Source organism: Gekko japonicus, unplaced genomic scaffold, assembly GCF_001447785.1.
Source record: "Gekko japonicus isolate JY-2015 unplaced genomic scaffold, Gekko_japonicus_V1.1 scaffold135, whole genome shotgun sequence".
In the NCBI taxonomy this organism is placed as follows: domain Eukaryota; kingdom Metazoa; phylum Chordata; class Lepidosauria; order Squamata; family Gekkonidae; genus Gekko; species Gekko japonicus.
This window is the reverse complement of record NW_015175359.1, coordinates 27632-51383: the sequence shown is the minus strand read 5'-3', so window position 1 is coordinate 51383 and position 23752 is coordinate 27632. Positions and strand designations below refer to the sequence as shown.

Genomic DNA, 23752 nt, shown 5'->3' with positions numbered 1-23752 from the left:
TGGATTTCTTGCAGGGGTTGGTTACTTAACGTGTGCTTCTGTTGTGTGGCCCTCTTAAATCCTGTGCATTAGCAATGTAAATCCAGCATTAGCCAGCATTGGATGCACTTAAAAGTCTTTTGATTCTGGAAAAAGTTTCATGTTTTACTTCGTCTCCGGTAACAAAGCATGCGTCATCCTGAGATCGGACACTGCTGTACCTCCACCTCAGAGGCACTTTACCAGCAAGGCCCTTGTTTATATCAGTCAGCTTCTCAGCATGTCACTTTCCCACATCTTCCCTATTGAAAATTTTTACTTCGTCTCCGGTAACAAAGCATGCGTCATCCTGAGATCGGACACTGCTGTACCTCCACCTCAGAGGCACTTTACCAGCAAGGCCCTTGTTTATATCAGTCAGCTTCTCAGCATGTCACTTTCCCACATCTTCCCTATTGAAAAGTGCATGTGGGGTTTCTTTGTGTGGGGTTAGTAATGCAGATACCATTTTGGCATATTCAGTGATTTAGGAGCCCTACTACTTTCCTGACTTCGGTCAGAGAAATGCGTCCTGCATATTGAGGCAACAATCCATAGTATTTATCTCTGGTTCCCATAGCACTGGAGATTTCTATCCAGAGTTGACTGTGATTGTGGAGGTGTTTGGCAATTACCCAGCAGTTTCTTCTCTGGGTTGCAGAAGGAATGAAGGTTGACATATTTCTGTGATAGCCTGTATGGTTTCTCCATGTCTTGTTTCTAGAGACCTTCAGGAATCTCTTTCAAGCAGTTTGATGGGCTGATGCGTTTTTATAAACCTCGGATGAACTCCAGAGATCGCTACCTTACTTTCAAAGCACTGAATCAAAGCAATACTCCTTTAGTCAGGTGAGAACTTGATCCAGTTTCCCCCTGGGGTGGGAGATGGAAAGGTGGAGTGTGTAGGAATAAGTGGTATTCCAAATGAAGAATTCAGGAGCATCAAAATGCAGAATTATGTAACAAGGATTGGGAAGCCATGCTTTGCAAATTTACCAATGGAATAATTTTGGCGATACACATTTCGAGTATATTGAAGACATTTTGGGGGCTTCAGAAATAGAAGGACCAAGAAGAAAAGATTTTTCTGTACTAAAAATATAGGAAGAGCTGTGCTGGATTGGACTGAGGGTCCATCTAATTCTGTTTCCAGCACTGTCGTCTGGAGGCTTTTGAGAAGTGGACAGGTTGTCCGTCCCCAAATAGTATCCAGGAGCTTGCTGCCTGTGAACCTGTAGGTTCCACTAGGTTATCATAGCTAATAATTGATAGCCCTGTCTTCCATTAGCTTGTCCGGTGCCCTTTATTTTTTAAAAAACTCCAAGTTAGCAGCTGTCACCACATCTAGTGGCAGTGACTTTTCCTAAGTAATTTGTGTTCTGTGAAAAAGTTATTTCTTTGCTTTTCTACCACCAATTGACAACTTTGTGTGAACCTAAATTCTAATCTTATTTATTTACTTCAGTTATTCCTTATCTTTCTCCTCACCGAGGACCCCAAATGGTTTGCATCATTCTCCTCTCCTCTCCATGTTATCCTCACAACTGTGCTGTGGGGTAGGTTAGGCTGAGAGTATGTGACTGGCCCAAGATCACCCAGCAAGCTTCCATGGCGGACTGGGGATTCAATCCTGGGTCTCCCAGATCCTAGTCTGACAACTCTAACCACTACACCATGCTCCCTCTAAGCTGTGGAGTCTTGTGAGCACACCACGCTGGGCTTTATAATCTAATGGGACAGACAGAAAACTTCATTTGTCTGTTTGTTGAATATATATCCTACTTTTCTAACAATTGTTTCAGGAAGAGAGGGCCAGCCTTGCCTTCAGTTGTACAGTCTGAAAAGAGGAGGCTCTTAAGGGAAGAATAGTGGAGAGGGGATGGAAGTAGACAAGGGAAATCAGCTGAACATTGGAACGGATATCCAGGATGATCTCTCCTCTCTGGTGGTCTTGCTTGGATGGGTAGAACTGTATAATTTTCTCTCTTCCCATCCTCTTACACCACAGAGCCCGTTGGTCTGAGCTTCAACAGTTTTGTGTGTGTTTAACAGCTCCTGCCTGTATTCTCGGAATGAGGCTAACCAGGCTAGAGAGGTTAATGGAACTGTCCAAGTTTCACAGGGCCTTTAGCTGGTTTTCTGCTGCTTCTTTCTATAGTGGACAAGATCGGAGTGAGGCTAACCAGGCTAGAGAGGTTAATGGAACTGTTCAAGTTTCACAAGGCCTTTAGCTGGGTTTCTGCTGCTTCTTTCTATAGTGGACAAGATCATTTATGGGCTCTGTACCTGACCACAGTGTTGATTTGGTTTCTGCCAGGGAAGTGAGTAAAGCCATGCAAAAAACAGAGTTGTGATGTGCAGAGGTCTACAGTCCCACATGCAGAAAGCAGTAAGGGGAGGGGGACTGAGGTGCAAGACTGCCCTGGGACAAAGATTGGATGGCAGTGTTGTTACAGAACTTACGCCACTGTTCTGGGCTTATTTTACCAGAACCCATCTTGGAATTGAGGATTGAAGTGACATCTAGAGGGACTGTAGAGACATCTAGAGCACCTGCACTTTATGTATTATTGGATTGTTTTATTCTGTTTTTAGTGTTTTAATCATGGCTTCGTGCCCTAATTGTTTAATCTTGGCTTTGTGCCCTAATGGTTAGCCGCCCAAGCCCGTTTTGGGGAGGGCGAGATATAAATCGAACAATAAATAAAAATAAAAAAAAATAAAAATTAACAGATCTACAACAAGAACTTAATGGCAGCTTTATCCAAGAGTCCTGGCAGGTCTTGAATCTGTGAACCTGGTACAATGTATATGTAAACGTAACTTCACACAACTGATGTGTTTATTGCAAACACCCGCTCTGATAGAGCTCACTCTTCTTTTTCAGTCTAAAGGACATACACAATTTCTATGAAGTTGTTGGTTTAAAATGGAAGGTAAGGATTTTTTAAAAAATGGTTCTTTGGAGGAGTTAAATGGAGCCACGAACAGCATTCCTCATTTTTAAAGGTAACACTCTGAGCTGATGCAGTTGAAGGCTCTGCCTGTATGCCAAAACACTCCTCTGCAGAGAGTGATCTTTCTCTTGCTGCAAACATGAATGTACAAAGTAGTGGAAATTGTTTCCTTAATTGGGAGGCTGTGCAGAAAAGCTTTGTTTCAAACACAGGTGTCTTCCAATGCATTTAAACACAAGTAAACACTCCATTGCTATAGGCACTCATCAATTCTCTTATAAGGAAAGGAGAGGTTGATAGAGCAAATAATGTAGAAAGCATCACCTCAATACAGTTGCGGGATGGCCAAGGTCCTCTTAGAGCAGTTTTCTGTGGGCTGTCTTCTCAGCTTCCCAGGGCAATTTAATCTCTCAATGGCCAAAGCACATTGTAGTGGGGGGGAAATACAAGATTGTGATTGGAACAGACTAGGGAGCCTGCAACTGCATTGGCCTGTCCTTCTTGAGTGAGTGTTATTTTGATCATGTTTGTGTCCTCCGTGAACCATGGCAAATGATATCTCTGGAAGTGTGGCTTTCAGATCTTTGTGGATTTGATTTTGGAGGAGCTGCTCGTTTGTGTGTGTGATAACGCAGGTGGTTTTGGTTGCGTTCCCTCTCTTGGTGGCCCTGTTATTCCAGACAAAGCAAGATGAACTTGCTGCTGATTAGTCAGGTGAAAGGGCACAAATCCTCCCCCTGCTTGTACGTCACCACCAAAGTACCGTTGCGGATCACTTCAGCCAGTAAGGTTTCACAAACTCATTAGCAGGCATCACATTCTGCCTGGCCACTGCTTATTACCCCAAGGCTTAAACTCTGTCTTTGGTAACTTCTCAACCTTTGGAATATCCCTGTTGTTTATATGTGTCTGTTTATTTCTAGACCATTTATATTGGGGGGAGGGTTGAACCCTCTATTTCAATGTGATTGTTTTGTCATATAAATTAGTGCAGTAATGGAAACAGCACAAATCCATCTAGTTAAATAGTAGAGACTTCAGAAGATACTCTGCTTACTTACAGAACAGTTTCAGAGGGCAGCCGTGTTGGTCTGCAGTAGAACAGTCAGATTCGAGTCCAGTAGCTTTCCAGAGTCAAGGCTCCCTTCTTCGAACACCAGGTTCCAGTGCATAGTGGGGAAAGTAAAGGTAAAGGTAAAGGTTCCCTTGCTTGAAAGCCAGTCGAATCCGACTCTAGGGTTGCGGTGCTCATCTCCGTTTCCAAGCCGAAGAGCCAGCGCTGTCCGAAGACCTTTCCGTGGTCATGTGGCCGGCATGACTAAACACCAAGGCGCACGGAACGCTGTTACCTTCCCACCGAAGTGGTCCCTATTTATCTACTTGCAATTTCTTGCTTTCGAACTGCTAGGTTGGCAGGAGAGTGGGGAAAGAAAGGGTCAAAAATTAAGATTTTAAAGTTCCTCTTGTTAACATGCTTATCACTCTCTTCAAACAGGCATTAACATACTGGTGAATTCCCGAACCTTCCAGTACACCATGTGTAAGTGATCTGATCCAGATTTGCAGTAGCTGAGTTTGCTGAGCCACTGTAGTTCACATATTTGTTTGCTTGATTCCTTAAAGCGGTATCATCCAAGACAGTTTTGGATCCAGATCTTGCTGTCGCTTGAGGGGGCCTGCCAATGGGCTTGACTAAACTTGTGCTTTTATTATTAAAAAAAACTGCAGCACTAAGGGCAAGAAGCCAGTTTAAGACAGAGCTCTCTTGCAGTCTGTTGGGCCGTGAAAATATGCCAGTGACACATGTCCAAGGGGGTGGCCTGTTCTCTTAAAGGTGAAGTGGGGGAGAGAACTTGACTCATCCCCTGAATGTCCCTTCAGTACAGGTAGTGTGCGTATTCAGGGGTCATTTCGTAGAAAAAGAGGTGCAGGAGCTCATTAGCATAACTTATTAGGATAACTTATTTGCATATGCCCCACCCCCTGACATCACCGGAAGTGTGTCAGAAGGCAACACCCACCGCTCAGGCTCCACTGGACTGTTTTGGATTCCTAGCTATTGGGGGGGGGGGCGTACAGATCTGTCCTCGCAGAGGAGGGAGAGCTTGTACCTGAAGGCGGACGGGGGGGCCCTCTGCAACTTACCTGGCTGCTTCTTGCTCCTCATGGCCAGACTGAGGGGTGCTGGGAGCAGGGGGCGGGGCTTGTTGCATGTGCCCACCCCCCGGGCTCCTTACTGCCGGAGCTCCGCTCCTGTGCGCTCCTGCAGGAAATGACCCCTGTGCGTATTCAATATTTTCTCCATATGTCAACAGTTTTTTAACTGTGATTCACATTGTTACCAGAGTAAATAGGGGAAAGATCCCAATGGGCTTGACTAAACGTTGTGCTTTTATTATTAAAAAAAACTGCAGCACTAAGTGCAAGAAGCCAGTTTAAGACAGAGCTCTCTTGCAGTCTGTTGGGCCGTGAAAATATGCCAGTGACACATGTCCAAGGGGGTGGCCTGTTCTCTTAAAGGTGAAGTGGGGGAGAGAACTTGACTCATCCCCTGAATGTCCCTTCAGTACAGGTAGTGTGTCCGGGGTTCCGAGCATTCTCAAACCTGCGGGCAGATTTGGAATTCTGACATGGCATGGTGGGTGCAGCAACAAAATGGCTGCCACAGGAGGTGGAGCCAGCCACAAAAGGATCGCCACAGCTTAACCACAGTCATGCAGTGTGGATCCTTGTGCTGCAGTGGCAGCTGCTGCCAAAGCAACATTAAAAAAAATCTTCACAGCCAATCAAATCTCCCAATAGTCCAAACCAACAGTCAGAAACCTTGCTGGACAAAAGGCCTACCGGACCCCGCCCACTTCCTAAAAATGCTTGGCAGGCTCCGAAAAAGGCATCGGTAAGCACCATGGTGCCTGCAGGGACTGTGTTGAGGACCCCTGTCTTAACCAGTCCCATGCATGTGAATGACCCCTTGATGACTCAGTTGCTCTGTGCTTGTGCTTTAAAGGCAAGCTGCTGTTTTCTCCTGTTTGTGTTGCAGATACTCTGGTGGCAGTGAATGGCCTCTGGATCTTAGTGGAGACCTTCATGCTGCGAGGTATGGGACATACAGCTCCTGCTGGTGTTCTGCGCCCCCCTCCCCGCTACTGGTTCCACTGCCCTGTTAAAATTTATTTATTTATTTATGCTCTCTCTCTGTTTTTCCAGATGGAATCTTCTCTCGAGATGTCCCGTGGAGCTATATTGTCTTCCTTACAAGTAAGTCTTGGTGCTCCCAGGTGTGGTGCCTGTTCTTTAACCATACTGGAAGGCTTAAACCTGAACCACCTCAGCGAGCATCTGATTGTTGTGTGCCTTCATGTTATGTCGAAGCCAATTGTTTCTAGGGGTAGATATCTGTATGGGCAGTTTGCTGCTTCTGTAGCAGGGGATCACCCAAGGCCGTCTTAGAATTCTTGATCAGGCTGGATGTTTTTAAAGGAGGAAGGAGAAATTATTCAAGCTCTAATCTTACAGATCTGAATATGGAGAATGATGCTAGGTGTACCTGGTACCAGGTTACACTTCTAGCATTCTGAGAAGAGTTAAAACATAATAGGCCACACCCAACAGCAGGAACTCATTAGGATTGGCTACATTAGAGGTGTGTGGCCTAACATGCAAAGGAGTTCCTGCTACAAAAAAAGTCCTGGGTTTTGACACTAAACAAGGTAAACAGTATTGTTATTTTCCACTTGTCACGGTAATAAGATGTTCCTGCCGAGAAGTTAATAGATGGCATTGTGTTAAATGAATTTGCACTTACAGTCTGTATTACTGTTTAAACAGTAATCTTGTTTATGTATATTTGACTTATCTTCTAATAAAATCGTTTATTAATGGGGAAAAAATAAACAAGGTAAACAGAATAAGAAGCAAAAGGTGGGTGTGGCTGGATGAGTACACTTCTGGTAACACAGGGGTGTGGCCTCATATGCTAATGAGCTGTGCTGTCAGGGGTGTGGCTTAATATGCTAATATGTTTCTGCTTTTGGGTGTGGCCAATTATGCTAATGAGTTCCTGCTGGGGTTTTTCTACAAAAAAAGCCCTGAATAAGAGCCACATAACACCACAACCAAAATAACACAAAGTGTGTGGACTTATTTATTTATTTATTATATTTATATCCCGCCCTCCCAGCAGTGGCCATCTTAGAATTCTTGATCAGGCTAGATGTTTTTAAAGGAGTAAGGAGAAATTATTCAAGCTCTAATCTTATAGATCTGAATATGGAGAATGACGCTAGCATTCTAGCATTCTGAGAAGAATTAAATATATAAAATCCAGTTGAAAATATAAAATGCAGTCACTTACCAAATGCCTGTCTCTAACTCAGACAGAACCACAGGGAAGGAACCACCTGACATAGTTTGAGAGTGAAGGAGGTGAGGAGGTGATGTAATACATCTGCTGTCTCCATGAACCAAAGCTTGTTGGGGCTTTTTGTCTAATTATTTGGCTGCCAGTTTAAATAAGCTGAAATTGCTCCTGATTGGGAAAGCCTTTTTCTCCAGCCAGGTCACATCACTTGATGATGCCCCCTTTCCCATAAAAGGTTGTGGCTTGTTTTCCTGAACAGTGTGAACACGTAACCTCCCTCCTGAAAATCATGTCTAATCACCAGGCTGTAACACTTTTTTGATGCCATGCTCTCTTGTGCCCACAGTCTATGGGGTAGAAGTGCTACTGAAGGTCACTGGACTGGGGCCTATAGAGTACCTGTCTTCAGGCTGGAATTTGTAAGTGCTGCAAAGGGAACCCTTGTGACTCTTTCCAGAGGGGTCTCAGCTTGCACATTCCCAACTGAGGGATATCTGTTTTGCTCTCTTTCAGCTTTGATTTTTCGGTTACCCTCTTTGCCTTCTTGGGTCTCCTGGCGCTGGCATTTGACATGAAGCCATTCTACTTCATTGTAGTTCTGCGGCCATTGCAGTTGCTGAGGTGAGTAGGAGGGAGAATAGGAACTGGAAGGATTCATTTTGTTGAAGATGGGCTTGACTTCTGGGCAGTCTGGGTTGGATTAGAGTCAGGCTGGGGTCACAATGGGGTGTAGCACCTCTCTAGCTGCTGATCAGGAGCAGGCTCTAACTCAGGAGTAGACCACGTGTGGGGAAGGCTCAGTCTCTAGCATCCTCATTTATGAAGGATCTCTAGAAGTTGGGCTGCACACTTGCTTCAAACTCCAGAGGGCCCGTAATTCTTTATCTGGTATGACCTCTTTCAAGCCATTGCACCAGAGAGCTCTTTTCCAAGCATAAAATGCTTCCAGGTGTTGTAAAAGGCAGCTGAGAGACTGAGCTATGAGGCACAAGTTGAGTTTGATTTAATTTTTGTGGATTTGTGTTGTCGATTTGACTGCTGCTTTTTGAACAGAATGCTTTACCGGTAGCTTTTATTGCTGCATTAAGTGGCTTGGTTTTGTTAGGTTTTAAAGCTGCAGATATTTGTCGTACGATTGCATGAGCCACCTTCTGTGGGTTTTGGTTTTTTGAGACAGCGTGTGGCTTCACAAATATTTTAAATAAATAGATGGTCTTCGACAAGCAGTTGTTCTCCCAGCCTCAGTGTTCCTACCTTCATTACGAGCATAATCTTTACTGACTTGCTTTACAGGGTGGTTGTAATATGCAATACCAGGGCAGCATTTCATGCTCCAGTTGGCCAGTGCCATTTCTCTACTGAGATGTTCTGGAAACTGTGTGTGCTGTATATGCACATTTACAAAACGCATGCTGTTTCATATCCCAGGGGCTCTTTGGGGCCACTGAGTCCTGCAGCAGAGGGCTCTTCCGCATTGTCATTTTTGTCACTCGTTTGTCCCTATTTGGGAACTGGCGTTTTGTATGTTGCTGTGCACTTTTTCTGATCCCCATCTGCCCCTGATGGGAGTGCTGTAAACAGTGTATATCCTGCCCCATCCTAAAGGCATGCAGAGAGAAATCTGCTCCTATTCTAAGCTTTGGAGCTTGGTATCCACGATCCATTATAATGGGTGAAGAGGCGAAGCTGCAGCCACCTTGTCCTGACATGGCCTGTGTCGTGTCCCCGTTGGGCTGCCTCAGATTAATAATGCATGGAAAGATCAGGAGTGTCTGTGCTCACCAGGAAGCAAAGAGCATCATTAGATGTAGCACAGCTTATTCTCTCCCCACTCCCCCTTCCCGCTTTGTTGCAGGCTGTTCAAGCTGAAGAAACGCTACAGGAATGTCTTGGATACCATGTTCGAGCTGCTTCCCAGAATGGCCAGGTACTACAGATGATGGTAATGTCCTGAGCCCGGTTTCACTGGCATTGGAGAGGAGTGAGGCACAGCCCTTTGTTTCTCACTTTAATTGGCCTCCAGCACTTTCTCCATCTCCAGCCTTCATGATTTTCTAAGAAGCAGCTTTTAGGGTATTGCAGGGAAAGACCCTGCTCAGTGGTGATTAGCTCTTTGCCGGAGTATCAGTGCCGCATCTGGTCAGCAGTTGTGGCTGCTGTTTGGAAAATGTGGTGCCTTCAAAGAGCTTGCAGGGAAAGACCCTGCTCAGTGGTGATCAGCTCTCTGCTGGAGTCCCAGTGCCGCATCTGGTCTGCAGTTGTGGCTGCTGTTTGGGAAATGTGGTGCCTTCAAAGAGATACTAGATCTAACAGATGAACTGATAAGGCCTCACTTGCACGGGGCATCCACGCAACGTCTTCACGTGTCCATATTGGCTGCATTTGTTTAGTCTAACTACCCATGCTCCGGATTTAAATAGCTTGCAAAAATTAAAGCAAAGCAATAAAAATAAACCATGAATATAAGCAGCTCCCCAACTGAAAGTGGGAGGAACACAGAGCAGGGCCTCTGGACATGGTCTTCATTGGTGAGCCATTTCTCATGGGAGCAGGGGGTCCTTCAGATACACCAATATAGGGCTTTACAAGTAAGAGCTATTCTTTGAATAGTGCCCCCAAAGCAATATCGCAAGCCTGTAGAGTTTCTTCAGCCCGCTGAAGTGGAGGGGCTGTGGCTCACTGGAAGAGCCTCGGTGTTGCATGCAAAAGGTGCCAGGTTCAGTCCCCAGTATCTCCAGTTAAAAAAGGACCAGGCAGTAGGTGATGCAAAATACCTTTACCTGAGACCCTGGAGAGCCACTGTCAGTCTGAACAGACAGTACTGACCTTGATGGACCGATAGTCTGATTCAGTATAAGGCAGCTTCTTGTGTGTGTTCTCGTGTGTATGTACAATACTTAGCAACCTTGTTGAACCAACTGACATTTATGGACAAAGGCCAGCCTTCTGCTTACAGTGCATTGCTATAATGAAATCTGGATGCATCCAGAGAAGTGATCACTGTGGCCAGATGTTGTTTCTCAAGAGAGGACCACAGCTAGCACACCAGCTGAAGCTGGATAGGTTGGAGACTTGTGCAACCACCTGTAGGCTTGGATCTAATGGCATCCCCAAGGTACAAACCGACACCTTTAGATGCAGCACAACCTCCTCTAGACCAGGCTGGATCATCATTTATTTTGTGTGTGTTTGAAGTGGTGCTTCTTTTGGAACTAATTGTGAATGCCCTTTTGAAATGGTATAGGGCTAAGAAGACCTTGTCTGGGATGGGTAACTTCCAGGAGACTTACATGGTCTTTATGGATCTACGGTCTTTATGATGCTGTGCTCTCTTGGACTGTGCATCTTCTAGCTTTGAAGTCCCAACTCTGTTTGGCTGAGAAGATTTGGTGTGGATCCCCATGTTGTGCAAAATAAACTCCATCTAAGATAACTGTGCTGCTACTGATCTTGATTATGCTAATGCTTGGCTTTCTTTTCTCTAGCCTGGGCTTAACCTTGCTTATCTTCTATTACTGTTTTGCCATCATTGGCATGGAGTTCTTCTCAGGAAAACTTTACCCAAATTGTTGCAAGTGAGTATCCAGTGTTCATGTGTCTCCTGGAAAGAATGTGTGGTGTCCAGAGGTGATGCCCAGGGTTATGAGCCTTGCAAAGTTTCCACACTGTAATGTGAAATCTGGCATAGAACCCAGAATACTGGGAAATCTTGCCTTTTTCTCTGGTGGTGGTGGGGGGAGATGACATTCCATATGGCTACCAGGAAAAAAAAGCTTACTACTGCACACTGTCTTTTGCAAGGTTCACCTAGCAAATGCCTATAAACCATTTCTTCTAGATCAGAACCAGTGGTGTGAAGGTGCCGCTAAACAACTTTCTAGCCACTCTGTCACATGAAATGTCTTTGGTTCTCCGTGCTTTTCTCTGTCACTTCCTGACATATATCCAAGATCTCTGAAAATCTGAATAATATTATGCAAAAATACAAGTAGAATATGCCTCCTTTATTCCCATAGAGATTTTGGAATATTTGGGGAATGAAACATCTTCCAGCCCTGATTATGCCCCAGAGTTTTAGTCTGATGATAGGTATGTTGTGACTTTATTTGCTGCTCAGCCTCCTGAGCATCCTTTTGATGGAAAGACACTTCAAATGTAGTAGCAGTAGTAGTAATAAAAATAATTTAATTTCCTAGCACTTCTCAAATGCAGGTGCTCTGGGCAGGTAGAGAAATGGGCACTTGAAGCAGGAGAGAATTCAGTAAATGATCCCTGGTGAGAGCTGAAAAGGATTTTGTTCTTCCTGGCCATATCCCATCATGCACCAGTGCTGTGGTCTAGTTCAGTATCTCCTGCTGTGTTTTTGCAGCAGCGACAGGGGGCACTGCCGAGTCAACATAATGAAAAGGAAGCTGAGGCAGCCAGAATCACTTGCCTCATCCCCATAGCAGGCTTTCAAAAAAGGGCCCTTCAGTTTCAAGAAGTGGCTGTATTTTCTACCAAGTGCCATTTCGTCACTGTTGGTTGTACATCACGGTTGTACAAGAGTGGCTGACGGGCTGGCTGTGTCTCCTTTGGGAAGCACACTGCCGCAGATGTCCCTTGCCCAAGTCCACAGGAATCCACTTGCCTGTGAAGCCAACCTGCTAGAGAACATCCATTCAGCCTGATGAACGTTGATGGAGTACAGCCAGCCAACCATTTGTCTCTAAATTGGGTCTGTTGGAGTTGTAATGTTCAGGGTGGGAGTCAGGTTGCTCTGTTCCTTTCTCTGAGGCCAGAAGACGTTGCTGGAATTTGCTGCTTCACATCCTTCGCCTTAGGCTGGAAGATCAGCTGCACTGCTGTTTGGAAAGGAAAGGTCACATTTAAGTCTAGGATGGCCTTTCTACTACAGCTGCGTAATCTGTTGAGCGTTGCTCTCCCATCATTCATTAAAAAAAACTTTTATGGAGGAATGGAGAACAAAACTATAGATTGTAAAGGTGCAGTCTGTTATAAAACACAGAAGGAAGGAGGGGAAGAACCTAGCTATTCAGATATGTAAATCACAATGGGCTGGATTCTAAGTTGCCATCCCATCAGCATGACAGCACTTCTGTCGCCGGAAAAGCATTCCCACTAGCATGGGAGGGCTGTTTTCTGCCAAATCCCCACTCCCACTTCAGACCCCTATTTTGCCCCACTCCTATCATTCCTCACGATCCATTGAGTCACAGGAGCATGGTTTCAGTTGCCTTCCCTCTAACATGGCTCCACTCATGCTGCTTAGGACCCAACTGATTTGAATAAATTAGTATCAGTCATAAAACACTCAGGTCCATTCCTGTTGCCCCCAGCTAGTCTGACCCTTGGTATGATGGCAGACAGTCATGGGGTGTCACCACTTGCACACGTTGACTTCTGGTTGGGCTGGACCCTCAGCTTGAAGGAGTATGAAAGAGCACATCTTTCATTGGTGTTCACAGCTGTGGTTGAACCACAGGTTGAGACCACGTCTGCTGATGAGCAGGTGACTGGCCATGGGCCTTTGAAGCCACTAGCCATGGATGACTGGCATTCCCGTGGCCTGGAAGAAGAAGAAGAGATTGGATTTGTACCCCGCCCTTCACTACCCAAAGGAGTCTCAGAGCAGCTTACAGTTTCTTTTCCCTTCCCCTCCCCACAACAAGACACCCTGTGAGGTAGGTGGGGCTAAGAGAGCTATTTTGAGAACTGCTCTTGAGAGAACAGCTCTGAAAGAACTTGTGATTGACCCAAGGTCACACCAGCAGCTGCATGTGGATGAGTGGGGAATCAAACCCAGTTCTCCCAGGTTAGAGTCTGCACTCCTAACCACTACACCAAACTGGCTCTCAGGGCACGGCACCCAGACAGATTCTAGGACATGTTAACAGTCATCCAGATCAGACCCTTTGCATTTGCAGTTGCTGCTTTCCCTCTCATGGTTTGCTTGTTCCTTCCCGTTTCTCCATGCAGCAGCAGCACAGTGGCAGATGCCTATCGCTGGGTGAACCGCACCATTGGGAACAAGACGGTGGTGGAAGAAGGCTACTACTATCTCAACAACTTTGACAACGTTTTGAACAGTTTTGGTAATGCACACAAATCCCAGAAATCTGCTACTATAGAAGAAAAACTTGGGGCTTGAGTAGAGAGATGTATGTGAGGGACAAGCAGCTCAGGTTGCAGGCTTTGTGCTCATGTTCCTCCATCATTCATTTGCCCTCCAACTAGCTATAGCAATAAAACCATTACCAATAATTAAGAAAAATCAAAAAGCCTGCTAGCTGCGGATGACAGGGAAATGGCATATGTGAGAAGAAATAGCCCTGGCTGTGGCAACTGATAAGGGCAGGGAAGCACGGGAATCTACACCTCCCCATCCATGCTTTCCCCAAATCTGCTCTGGGTCTGCCTTTTGGGAAGCATCATGCCAAACGAGCTTTAGGGAAACCTGCAGGAGGGCTGAGGGAAACCCAGAACGTGGATGAACGAATGCACAACAGTGTTTTGCAGAAGCCCAGACTGAAAAAATTGCTACAGTCTGAGGAGAATGCTGAGCAGTAGTTCTGAGTGGAGCGACCTTTGTCTCCCGATGATAGAAGTGCCTTAAATTTTTTTACCCAATGGTGACTTTGACCTCTGCAAAGAAATGTCCACGTGTTTCCTCCCCAGAAGCTGCTCGGTCCCGGAGCACCGCGTGAGAAGGAATTTTGAAAAATAAACATATTTCCAGTGCAGCGGGTCTATTGTGGATACGTCCATGAGCATGGAGCAACTCCACCACTGTGGCTGTTGCTAAAGTTTATGTAACACTGACAGAGATGATAAGTGGGTGATGTGAAAGCCCTCTCTTCCTGACACCTCAGAGAGCCACTGCCGGTCAGAATAGACAGGACTGACCTTGACAGACCAAGGCTGTGGTTCAGTGGGAGGCAGCTTCACGTGTTCATGCATATGAGAGGGGAAAGTGAGCTGTGGTGATGACCGTGTGCATGTTTTTTCTCCATTCCCCCACCTCACCCCACCCCACCGTATGCAGTTACCCTGTTCGAGTTGACAGTCGTCAATGACTGGTACATCATCATGGTAAGTACCACTCTCAGATGTGGGGCAGGAAGCTCTGCCTGCTAGCAGTTAACCTCTTTATAGTGTCCTGTGGCTCGAAATATCACTCCGGATGACGGTCGTCAATCACTACTGACCCACTGGTTTTTTAACATCATAGGCGATATTATTTGTCAAAGGCCATGTGGTTTGGTGGCACAATTCAGAGTACCAGAAATCAAGTCTCTGCCCTGAGGAGTTAACAATCTAAAAATTGCTGTAAAATAGAGGGAGGTAATAATAATGCTTTCGATTTATTAATCGCTTTCCCCACCAAGTGGGCACAAAGTGATTTACAGTTACAGGTACAAGTGGGGATGAGTGGAGGAAAGGTCCATAAAATGAGGACCAGTCTGTCAGTGGTTTCTAGGTGTGGTGACTAAAGGGAACACCCGTATCCAGAGGCAGTGAATCTCTGAATACCAGTGGTTAAGAGGTAACATCAGGGGGTGAGGACCTTAGAGTCTATGTCCTATTTTTTGGCCACTGTGTGAAACGGGATGTTGGTCTAGATGGATCCCTGGTCTGATCCAGCACCTTATGTTCTTGTGTTTGTGTTCGTTCCAGTTCCATGGGATTAGTTTCAGTAGGCTATATTGAGAGTATCGTTGTTCCGTTATAGTCCGTGTGGCTTTTAACAGTAGAATTGAAGTTTCAGTAGGGAGGAGAGGTTGCACCATGGGCATCATAGAATAGATAGGTTTGCAACAGGTGTTTGAAGGAAGTGAAAGGTGGCCTCATGTTGGTAATCTGGAGGGAGCTCCAGGTGTTGGGACAGCAAGGAAGGAAGGGTGGTTTTTGAGGGAGCAGGAGAGTATTGGCTAAGGGTAGGGGGGTTAGTGCCCTGACCTGGATGGCCCAGGCTAGCCTGATCTCATCAATCTCTGAAGATGAGCAGGGCCGACCCTGCCTAGTACTTGAATGGGAGACCACCAAGGAAGTCCAGGGTTACCCCACAGAGGCAGGCCATGGCCAAACACCTCTCTTCATCTCTTACCACGTAAACCCATGTGTTGGCTGTGAGCTGATAGCATTTTTCACTGCAGGGGGATTAGAGGCCTGAAGGCCACATGCAAGGGTAAACTGGGATATGAGAACAGAGAGATAACAGGGCCAAGGCTATGAGGGGATTTTGAAAATCAGGATGAGGTGTTTGTGCCAGGTCTGGGAGCTCACAAGAAGTAATTGCAAGGAAGAACATCACATGCTCTGTATGATAAGAGAGGTGAACCCTGTTGCAGAATGCTGGATAGAGTTCAGCAAGCTCAGGTGTAACAACGAGAGGTCAGAATACTCCAAACAACTCAGTAAAGGGAGATGACATTTTTTTGAAATGTCATTTTTAAATGCGGAAGTTCAGATCGATTTCCCTTCTCCCTGAAATGACTGCCTTTCTTTACAACAATGTTGTGCACAAGAGACACTGGGTTATCCCCCCCATGCAATACACCAGTTCTCTTCCATCCTAGCTTTGTGGAAAGCATAGCTCTTTCAGAAGTCTTTCTGTTAAAACGTTGACTGGGGCTGGTGGGTCTCAACTCCGTAATATCCATAAACTACAGTGTTGACAGATCAGTAAAGTTATGGTGGGTGAATTGACTTAGTTATTTTACAGTGGGCTGAGGTTTTAGGTTTTATTCTTGAAATGGGGTATAATCTCTCGTAGTTGTTATCCCCTTAGCCCTAAGAGCAGGATATAACTATCTTAAATAAATAAGTAGACTTTGAGCTTTTGAACTGAATGAATTTGGATACTGGAGGAAGAAACCGGACAAGAAAGCAGGAACTGCACCTAGTCTTTGTGGTAGAATCATGCCTTTGTGATGCAAGAGCCTGCAGTATCGCAAGTTCTTGCATCAGGATCACCTGGCCCTCTTCAGTACAGTGTTTTAAAATCCTGTAATGCGAGATGTTAAATTCTGTAATACAAGGCTTGAGGGGCAGGTGAGTACTCTGTTCGTACATGAGCTATGTTCAAGCAGTTTATTTGCATGACCCTAAAAACCTTTTCCATTCCTTGCTAGGAAGGGGTGACATCAGAGACTTCTCATTGGAGTCGCCTCTATTTCATGATTTTCTACATTGTGACCATGGTAAGTGGAGATGCCATGATATTTTGCAAAACAATGTAGCATGTGGTTTGTGATTTATTATTGATGGCAGATGATAATGTTTGCCAGTGTTCCTGTTGGCATGTTTTATTGAATCTGTCACCTACTATTCTGTCCAAATTCTTATTTATTCATATTTGTATTGTATTTATAGCCTGTCCCATCCCAAGGGCTGGAGTGGGTTACAGTGTCCATAAATTCCCAAACACCAATGACTGAGCCTTCATTCACGTTCAGAGGAAGAGGGGGAGGGCATCCTTGACTGATGCGTGATTCCTCCTATCCCCATCCAGTTAGGAGGAGGCAAGGACATCTTGTCTGTGCTGGTGAGAGGTGCCCACCTCTTCTTTGAACAGTGTTTTCCTGCCTTGGGGTGTGTCCTGCAAGACAGCCAGTGTGCTGTGGGTGGGTAGAGTGTTCGACTCAGTCATAGTACTCACTGGGTGACCTTGGGACAATCTCTCTCTCTCCCCCCTTAGAACAAAGTTTGAGCCCAGTCGCACCTTTAGACCGACAAAGTTTTATTCAACGTATAAGCTTTTGTGTGCAAGTACACTTCTTCAGATACATTTGTAGTGTATCTGAGGAAGTGTGCATGCACACGAAAGCTCATACCTTGAATAAAACTTGTTGGTCTTAAAGGTTCCACTGAGCTCAAGCTTTGTTCTGCTGTTTCAGACCAACATGGCTGCCCACCTTTCCCCTTAGGTTCCCCTACCTTGCATGGCAGTTGCAAGGATCACATGAGAGAATCCTCATGTAGGGAACCCTGGTACCCTGAGCTCCTTGGAGAAATGGGTGGGATATGAATGTGGAAGAAAAATCCACTAACTTTCACTCCTTCCTTCCTTCTTCCTCAGGTAGTGATGACCATAATTGTAGCCTTTATATTGGATGCCTTTGTGTTCCGCATGAACTATACTCGGAAGAATCGTGATTCAGAAGGTCGGTAGATTTGCATCCAGCTGTACCCTAAGCCATTCTATACCTTTGTTGGAGAAGTATAATGGCGTGATCTGGTCCATGGGGTCGCAAAGAGTCGGACTCGACTGGGCGACCGAACAACAACAGTATAATAGGGAATGGTCTGGTTTCCATTCATGGCTCAATGACAACAACATCTTGAACTTCAGCAATAAAGCACATGCTTCATATGCATGAAGTCTCTGGTTCACTTCCTGCATTTTTTGAATCTGCTGTCTGAGTGCATAATACTGACATAGGTGGGCCAATGGTCTGAAGTAGGGCGGATTCACAGATTGCAAAGGCCGTGTGGTAGGAAGGATTTGGGCACCTGGCATTCCATGCTGGGACCTCAGCTTCCAGCTGTGCAGGGCCCATTTTGGATGAGGACTGCAGTGTGTGGAGACATATGTCCATGGCTACATCTAGGCTTTCCCTTTGGAGCAAATAGCAACTTCCAAGACCATTTTGGGTTGGGAAAACAGTGCGGGGGGAAGCCATAAGCCCAAGTCCTGATCCAAAGGAGGACTTGTAAACCTGGGAATTAAGTTCCCAACATAAAACTTTGGGTGCACATCTGTTGACAGGTCATGTGTCCACTGCATTGACTGTGTGTCCTCCATCTTAGCCAGACCGGAAGCCTTGGGTGCGCATCTGTTGACAGGCCATGTGTCCACTGCATTGACTGTGTAACATGTGAATTGGTCCTCAGGAGACAGGATCTCATGTGCAACTGTGCTGATTTATGGCTGCAAAGCAAGGAGCTCTGTGGAAGTTAGTCTTGCACAAATGAACCACTCTCCTTTTCCACTAAGACCAGTATTTTTCATGTGCTAAGCTTTTAGACCTAGTTCTGCCACTCACTGCTGCTGTTAAACTGCTCAGGCTTCAGAGTAGAAAAGTCTCTCCCATCCTTCCAGCTCCACCTTTTTGAGGATGTTTCTAAACTTTCATTGCCCCTTGCTAGGAAAACTTGCTCAGCTTTATTATCCTATTATAAGTGTATCAGGGAGTATTGTCTGGGAATTGGTGAAGGAAACTTAGCCTATGTCTGCTTCAGTCTACATCTGTCTTGGCACTACCATGGTGTGACTGTAAGCACCCAAGCCAGGGGCGGGGTGGGTGTAGCCCTGAGTGGTGTAGTGGTTAGGAGCGTGGACTGTAATCTGGTAGAACCCCTCTCATCCACATGCAGCTGCTGGTGTGACCTTGGGTCAGTCACAGGTTCTTTCAGAGCTGTTCTTGAAAGAGCAGTTCTCGAAAGAGCTCTCTCAGCCCCACCGACCTCACCGGGTGTCTGTTGTGGAGTGGGAAAGGAGATTGTAAGCTGCTCTGAGATTCCTTCGGGGGTAGTGAAGGGTGGGGTATAAATCCAATCCCTCCTCCTCCTTTTGCTCAATCAATACCATCCCAGTATTGGGCTCCATTCTGCCAGCCCACACCACTCTAAATCTATATTTAGAGATTTTTTTCAGGGTGTTTTTTGAAAGGCTAATCCCACTTCTCATGCCCGTTTGGAGAGGCCAGGCCTCGTTCCTGCTGTGTGAAGTCATTGCATCTTATGTTCCCCATGGGGCTGCCAGTCGCCACATGGGGCCTGGAAGTCTCTGGGAATTACAAGTGATTTCCAGACGACAGAGATCAGTTCCCCAGAGAGTGGACTCTATGGCATTATACACCACTGATGTCCCTCCCCTCCTAAGGCTCCACTTCCAAATTCTCCAGGAATTTCCCAGCTGTAGCTCCCTGCCACTCTATAACGAGCAGCCCTCTTTTTTCGTCCTCCTTTTTTTTGCAGAAGACAGTGGTATTGTATTAGAGAAGGAAGTCTCCAAGGAAGAAATTACCTCAGTCGCAGAGCTGTATGGGAGGAACGGCGCTGCCTCGGCTGCCAGCCAGCTTCTCAAGGTCGTTTCCCAGATGGACAGGCACAGGGTGAGTGACAAAGACCCAGGACCTGGTCTCCATGGTTGACGCCTTCCTCTTCTCTCCTCCCCCTCCCCCTTTATTCATGGCGGCTGAATAAAGATCGCTGCCCATGGAGGTAGGATTGGCCGTAAGCACAGATGGGTTCAAAAGGCGACTGGGCAAATGGATGGAGGGGGCCATCAGTGGCTGCTAGCCATGGTGACTAAAGGGGACCTTCCTGTTCAGAGGCAGACAACCCCTGTATACTAGTGCCAGGAAGAAACATGGAGGGAAGGTCTTAGCTTCTATGCCCTGGTTGGCCCTCCAGTGTAACTGGTTGGCCACTGCGTGGGGCAGGATGCTGGACTGGATGGACCCCATTGGTCTGATCCACCAGGGTGGTTCTTGTGTTCTTATGGCTGGTCTCATGCAAGTTGACAGATGAATATTTTCTCCATGGTTCCATATGTGAATGTCAACGACCAGTGATTCTTACTGAGCAAAATAAATGCCACAATTTTAAAAGCAGATATATGGTGCTTCTCAGCTGCTTCGTGGGTGACATTGTCTCGGTGTAGGAGGAAGAATGTTACTGCATGTTCCCACATTGGGAAGCCACAAGGAATAGCAGTTTGCCTTGACTCACGACAGAATAAAGGTGCATGAGACTGTAACGTTCATGCATGACTGTCTTCATGGTTCCCCTCTCTCATGCACAAACCCACCTGCCCCATGTATGTGTTAGCCCTGTTTGGCTTGCAAGTGCCAGGTGCCAAAGCATCCCAGAAAACTAAAGCTACCACAGCTGTTGAATAGCAGATGCCACAACCCAAGTTAGTTCTCACTTCTGGCATCAGTCTGGGGCAGGTTCCTTTCTCTTACCTTTTTCTTCTGTTGCCTTAGCAAACATCCATGCTGTTTCTGGGACGGAGATCAAGGACGAAAAGCGACTTGAGTATGAGAATGTATGAGGAAGAGATACAGGTAGGGTGCAAGCTTGTGCAAGTTGAAAACCAGAAATATAGACTTGGGGTCCCCTGCTCATAGTCAAGTATTATGGTGGTATGTTTGCTAATATGCCTGCTTGGTGAACTCTGAGGTGCTTTTGCGGGTCATGGTGTTGGCTAATCAGGTTTGGTCAGCATCCCCTTCTTCTACACGTTGTCCATGAACTAATTTTTCCGTTATTAATTTCATTTATACCCTGCCTTGCTCAGTGATGCTCAAGGCAGATGACAAAATATGAAAAGCAATTGAATCAGGTGGCAAAGGCTTCCAGTAAACAATGCAGTAGTTACTAGGATTACCCAACTGGAAAACAATGCAGACAAAAAAACAACTCAAGGCATGACATCCCAGTGTGGTGTAGTGGTTAGAGTGAGTGAAGATTGAGGTTCAAATCCCTACTGGGCCATGGAAGCTTGCTGGGTGACCTTCAGCCAGTCACACACTCCCAGCCTAACTGATCTCGCAGGGTTGCTGTGAGGATAAAACGGAGGAAAGGAGAATGATGTAAGCCACTTTGGGTTCCCATTGGGGAGAAAAGTGTGGTATAAATGAAATAAATAAACACCACCATAATACAGTCAGGAGGCTGAAAAGGTTGAGGACTATTGCAGTAAAAAAAGTTGAAATATACAATGAACAGTGCAATAGACTACAATCCTACTCCCATATAAAAGGGAGCTTTTCTCCTGCTCCATTACACTGCAGTTCTAATTTCTTTGTAAAAATGCTCCCCAGAACGTGTTCTGTGCATTCTGTGGAATGATAGGAGTGACAGGGGCCCTCCTGACCACCTCAAGCAGGCCCTTCCACAAGGTTTGGAGCCGCCAGAGATGATGCAGCTTTCCTCAGAAGGAGGAAGGGCCTTGTTTTGACTTCTGGTAGCTGGCTCACTTAAGCAGAGCCTATGGACAGGGGCAGGGTGCTGCTCTGAGGACATGCTCTGGGAGAGTGAGTGAAAGTCTCGCCGTCTTCTCTCCCTGTACAGGAATGGTACGAAGAGCACACCCGGAAAGAAGAAAACCAGCTCCTATGGCAAGATGACGAGCAGCTGCTCAGCCAGCCCTTGCCTCCTTCGAGCCTCCGGCAGCGTGCTCAGACCATTATCTAGGCCAGGCTAACTCCAGCTGCTTCAGCCTGCGCATTAACCATTTCGTGTTCCCTTACTCTGCAATGTACGTACTGTATTAATGCATAGCGTAGAGGGGAAGCCAAACTTCTCCCGGCGTCCTTTTGGTTCAGGGGGTCCAGGAAGACAAGCAGCAGAAGCCTCCAGGGCTGATTCTCCTCTTTGAGACAGACACTGCCAGGCATCCTGGCCCAGAGCAGGAGGCTCCAGCGCACATCTTGAAACCAGTTTGGTGGACTGGCCAATAGACAAGGGTGAGATGGTACTACTTACGAGTAGGGGGATCCACCTGGTATACTTTTGCAATCTGTGTCACACAAAAGCAGGAAGCTTCCTTTTGCTAATTCCCCATAGGCAATCCACTCTGTGTGGCGAAATAATACTGCCTTCCCAAGTCTCAGGTGCGTCCCATTCTCCTTTGAGCAGCCACACGCCCAGCATCCTGGAATGACCACTAGCACTGACATAAATGGAGCGTGGCTGCCCAGTTCATAACAGGACTGCTCCTCTCCTTTAATGGTTCCCATATAAGAAATTAGTTCCTGGCTTCAGTAAGCTGCGCAACACTCTGTCTCCCAAGGAGGTTTGTTTCTTGATAGGCATAAGCCACTTTCTTTTTTTAACTTACCACAGTCTGAAAACTGTTATGCCAGGATCCTCCTCTGAGGAAAAATTTTGTCGTCCCTAATGGTATCTGTGGTGTACAAAAACCCATCAGCTTACATTATGGTCCAGAGAGAAGTGTAATAATGTTGCTGAAGCTGCCTTGGCCGTGGCAGATATTAAAGCAATAAAAGAGGGGGGGGGGAATGGTCAGACTTGCAGTCCTTGCACGGGGCTTTTGGGTTGGGCCCAGTCGCTTCCTGCATTCTGCAGAGAAATCTCAACCCTTTTATTAGTCTCAGGCACTCTCACAATAGGAGAAAAGCGACAAGTGAGCCATCTTGGCTGTGTTTATTTGTGTGCAGCATCCTTTATCAGTCCCAGAAAGTAATGGAAAACTGCCTTCCGATAACAGAACAAAATACTGCCTGCTTCCAGGCCGTTGCTGGAACCCCAGACAGCCAGCATAATTCTCTGCCATCTGTATTTTGCTATTTTGAGTATCCCTTACAATATATAGGAGAAAGGAATACATGAATTTGCTGAGGTGGACAAGCAGGGTAACTGTGTAACCCAAAGGTGTCTAAGTGAGGGGATCTAATAATGGCAGGAGGATAATCCATCACCTTTTGTTATCACAACTTTTAGTTGCTAATGGAAAATGCCTTCTGCCTTTACTGTGGTGAAAGTGAAGTTTCCAATTCATCTCTTTAAAAGCCCTAAAATGCCTTCTATGAAGACCAACCACAATAATACACAGAAGCCGCCCTGCTTGTGGGGAAAGGAGCAGGATATAAGTTCAGTAAATAAATAATAATAAATAGAACAAGTGTATGAGCTTTGGAGTTCTGGAGAGCTCTTGATCAGCCTGGATGTTTGTTTTTAGATCTAGATTGGGGTCCCCCAGCATGATGTCTGCGGGTGCCGCGGTGCCTGCCAAGTATTTTTAGAACATGGGTGGGGCCAGGCGGGGTCTTTGCCCAGCAGGGTTTCGGATTGGCAGTGCAGGTTTTTCTAAACATTGCTTTGGCAGCAGCCGCCGCTTCCACAGCACAAGGATCTTCAAACTGTGAGGAATTTCAGACAGATGATATAATCCGGAAGAGGAACGGTTCCCAAACGGTTTCTGGTCTGTCATTTCAGACAGAACCGTTTTAGAACCGGTTCCCTACCGGAATATATTTGTAATTTCATACACAAACGCTTCTGTCCCGTTTAGGAAACGGGGCTGAAGCGTTTTACCTGTCAACCGTTTCCAAGTAGTCTTCAGTTTCCTCTCTCGGTTCCGATGTGCTTTTTCCCACCATTTTCCACCCGCGCAGGCGATCTCCAGCTTTTTTTTTTAACGTTCGCTTTATAGCGCTATAACGGTATAACGCTATAATGCAACAGCACTATATCAACCCCATTGGAATGCCTGGAGTGTTGTGTTATAGCACTATAGCGCTATAGCGCTCTAAAGCGAACGTTAAAAAACAAAGCTGGAGATCGCCCGCGATGGCAAAAAACGGTCGAGAAAAAGCGGTGCAGTCTGAAATGGCAAACTGCTTCAGATCCAGCTCTTTACCGGAAGGGGAAAGCCATGTGT

At 46.1% G+C, this 23752-nt stretch overlaps 1 protein-coding gene across 1 annotated transcript in view; it reads left to right on the top strand.

The window, feature by feature from the left end:
* Positions 1-23241, top strand: part of TPCN1 (two pore segment channel 1) — a 58322-nt gene extending 35081 nt beyond the window's left edge. Inside the window, 16 exon segments of the mRNA XM_015425289.1 lie at positions 743-867; positions 2906-3027; positions 4471-4515; positions 6016-6072; positions 6183-6233; positions 7682-7754; positions 7849-7956; positions 9191-9262; positions 10821-10910; positions 13315-13430; positions 14381-14427; positions 16470-16538; positions 17417-17501; positions 19318-19454; positions 20331-20411; positions 21421-23241. Of these exon segments, the coding sequence (XP_015280775.1) occupies positions 743-867; positions 2906-3027; positions 4471-4515; positions 6016-6072; positions 6183-6233; positions 7682-7754; positions 7849-7956; positions 9191-9262; positions 10821-10910; positions 13315-13430; positions 14381-14427; positions 16470-16538; positions 17417-17501; positions 19318-19454; positions 20331-20411; positions 21421-21543 (1401 nt within the window). The 3' untranslated portion in view covers positions 21544-23241.
* The last annotated feature ends 511 nt before the right edge of the window (positions 23242-23752 follow it).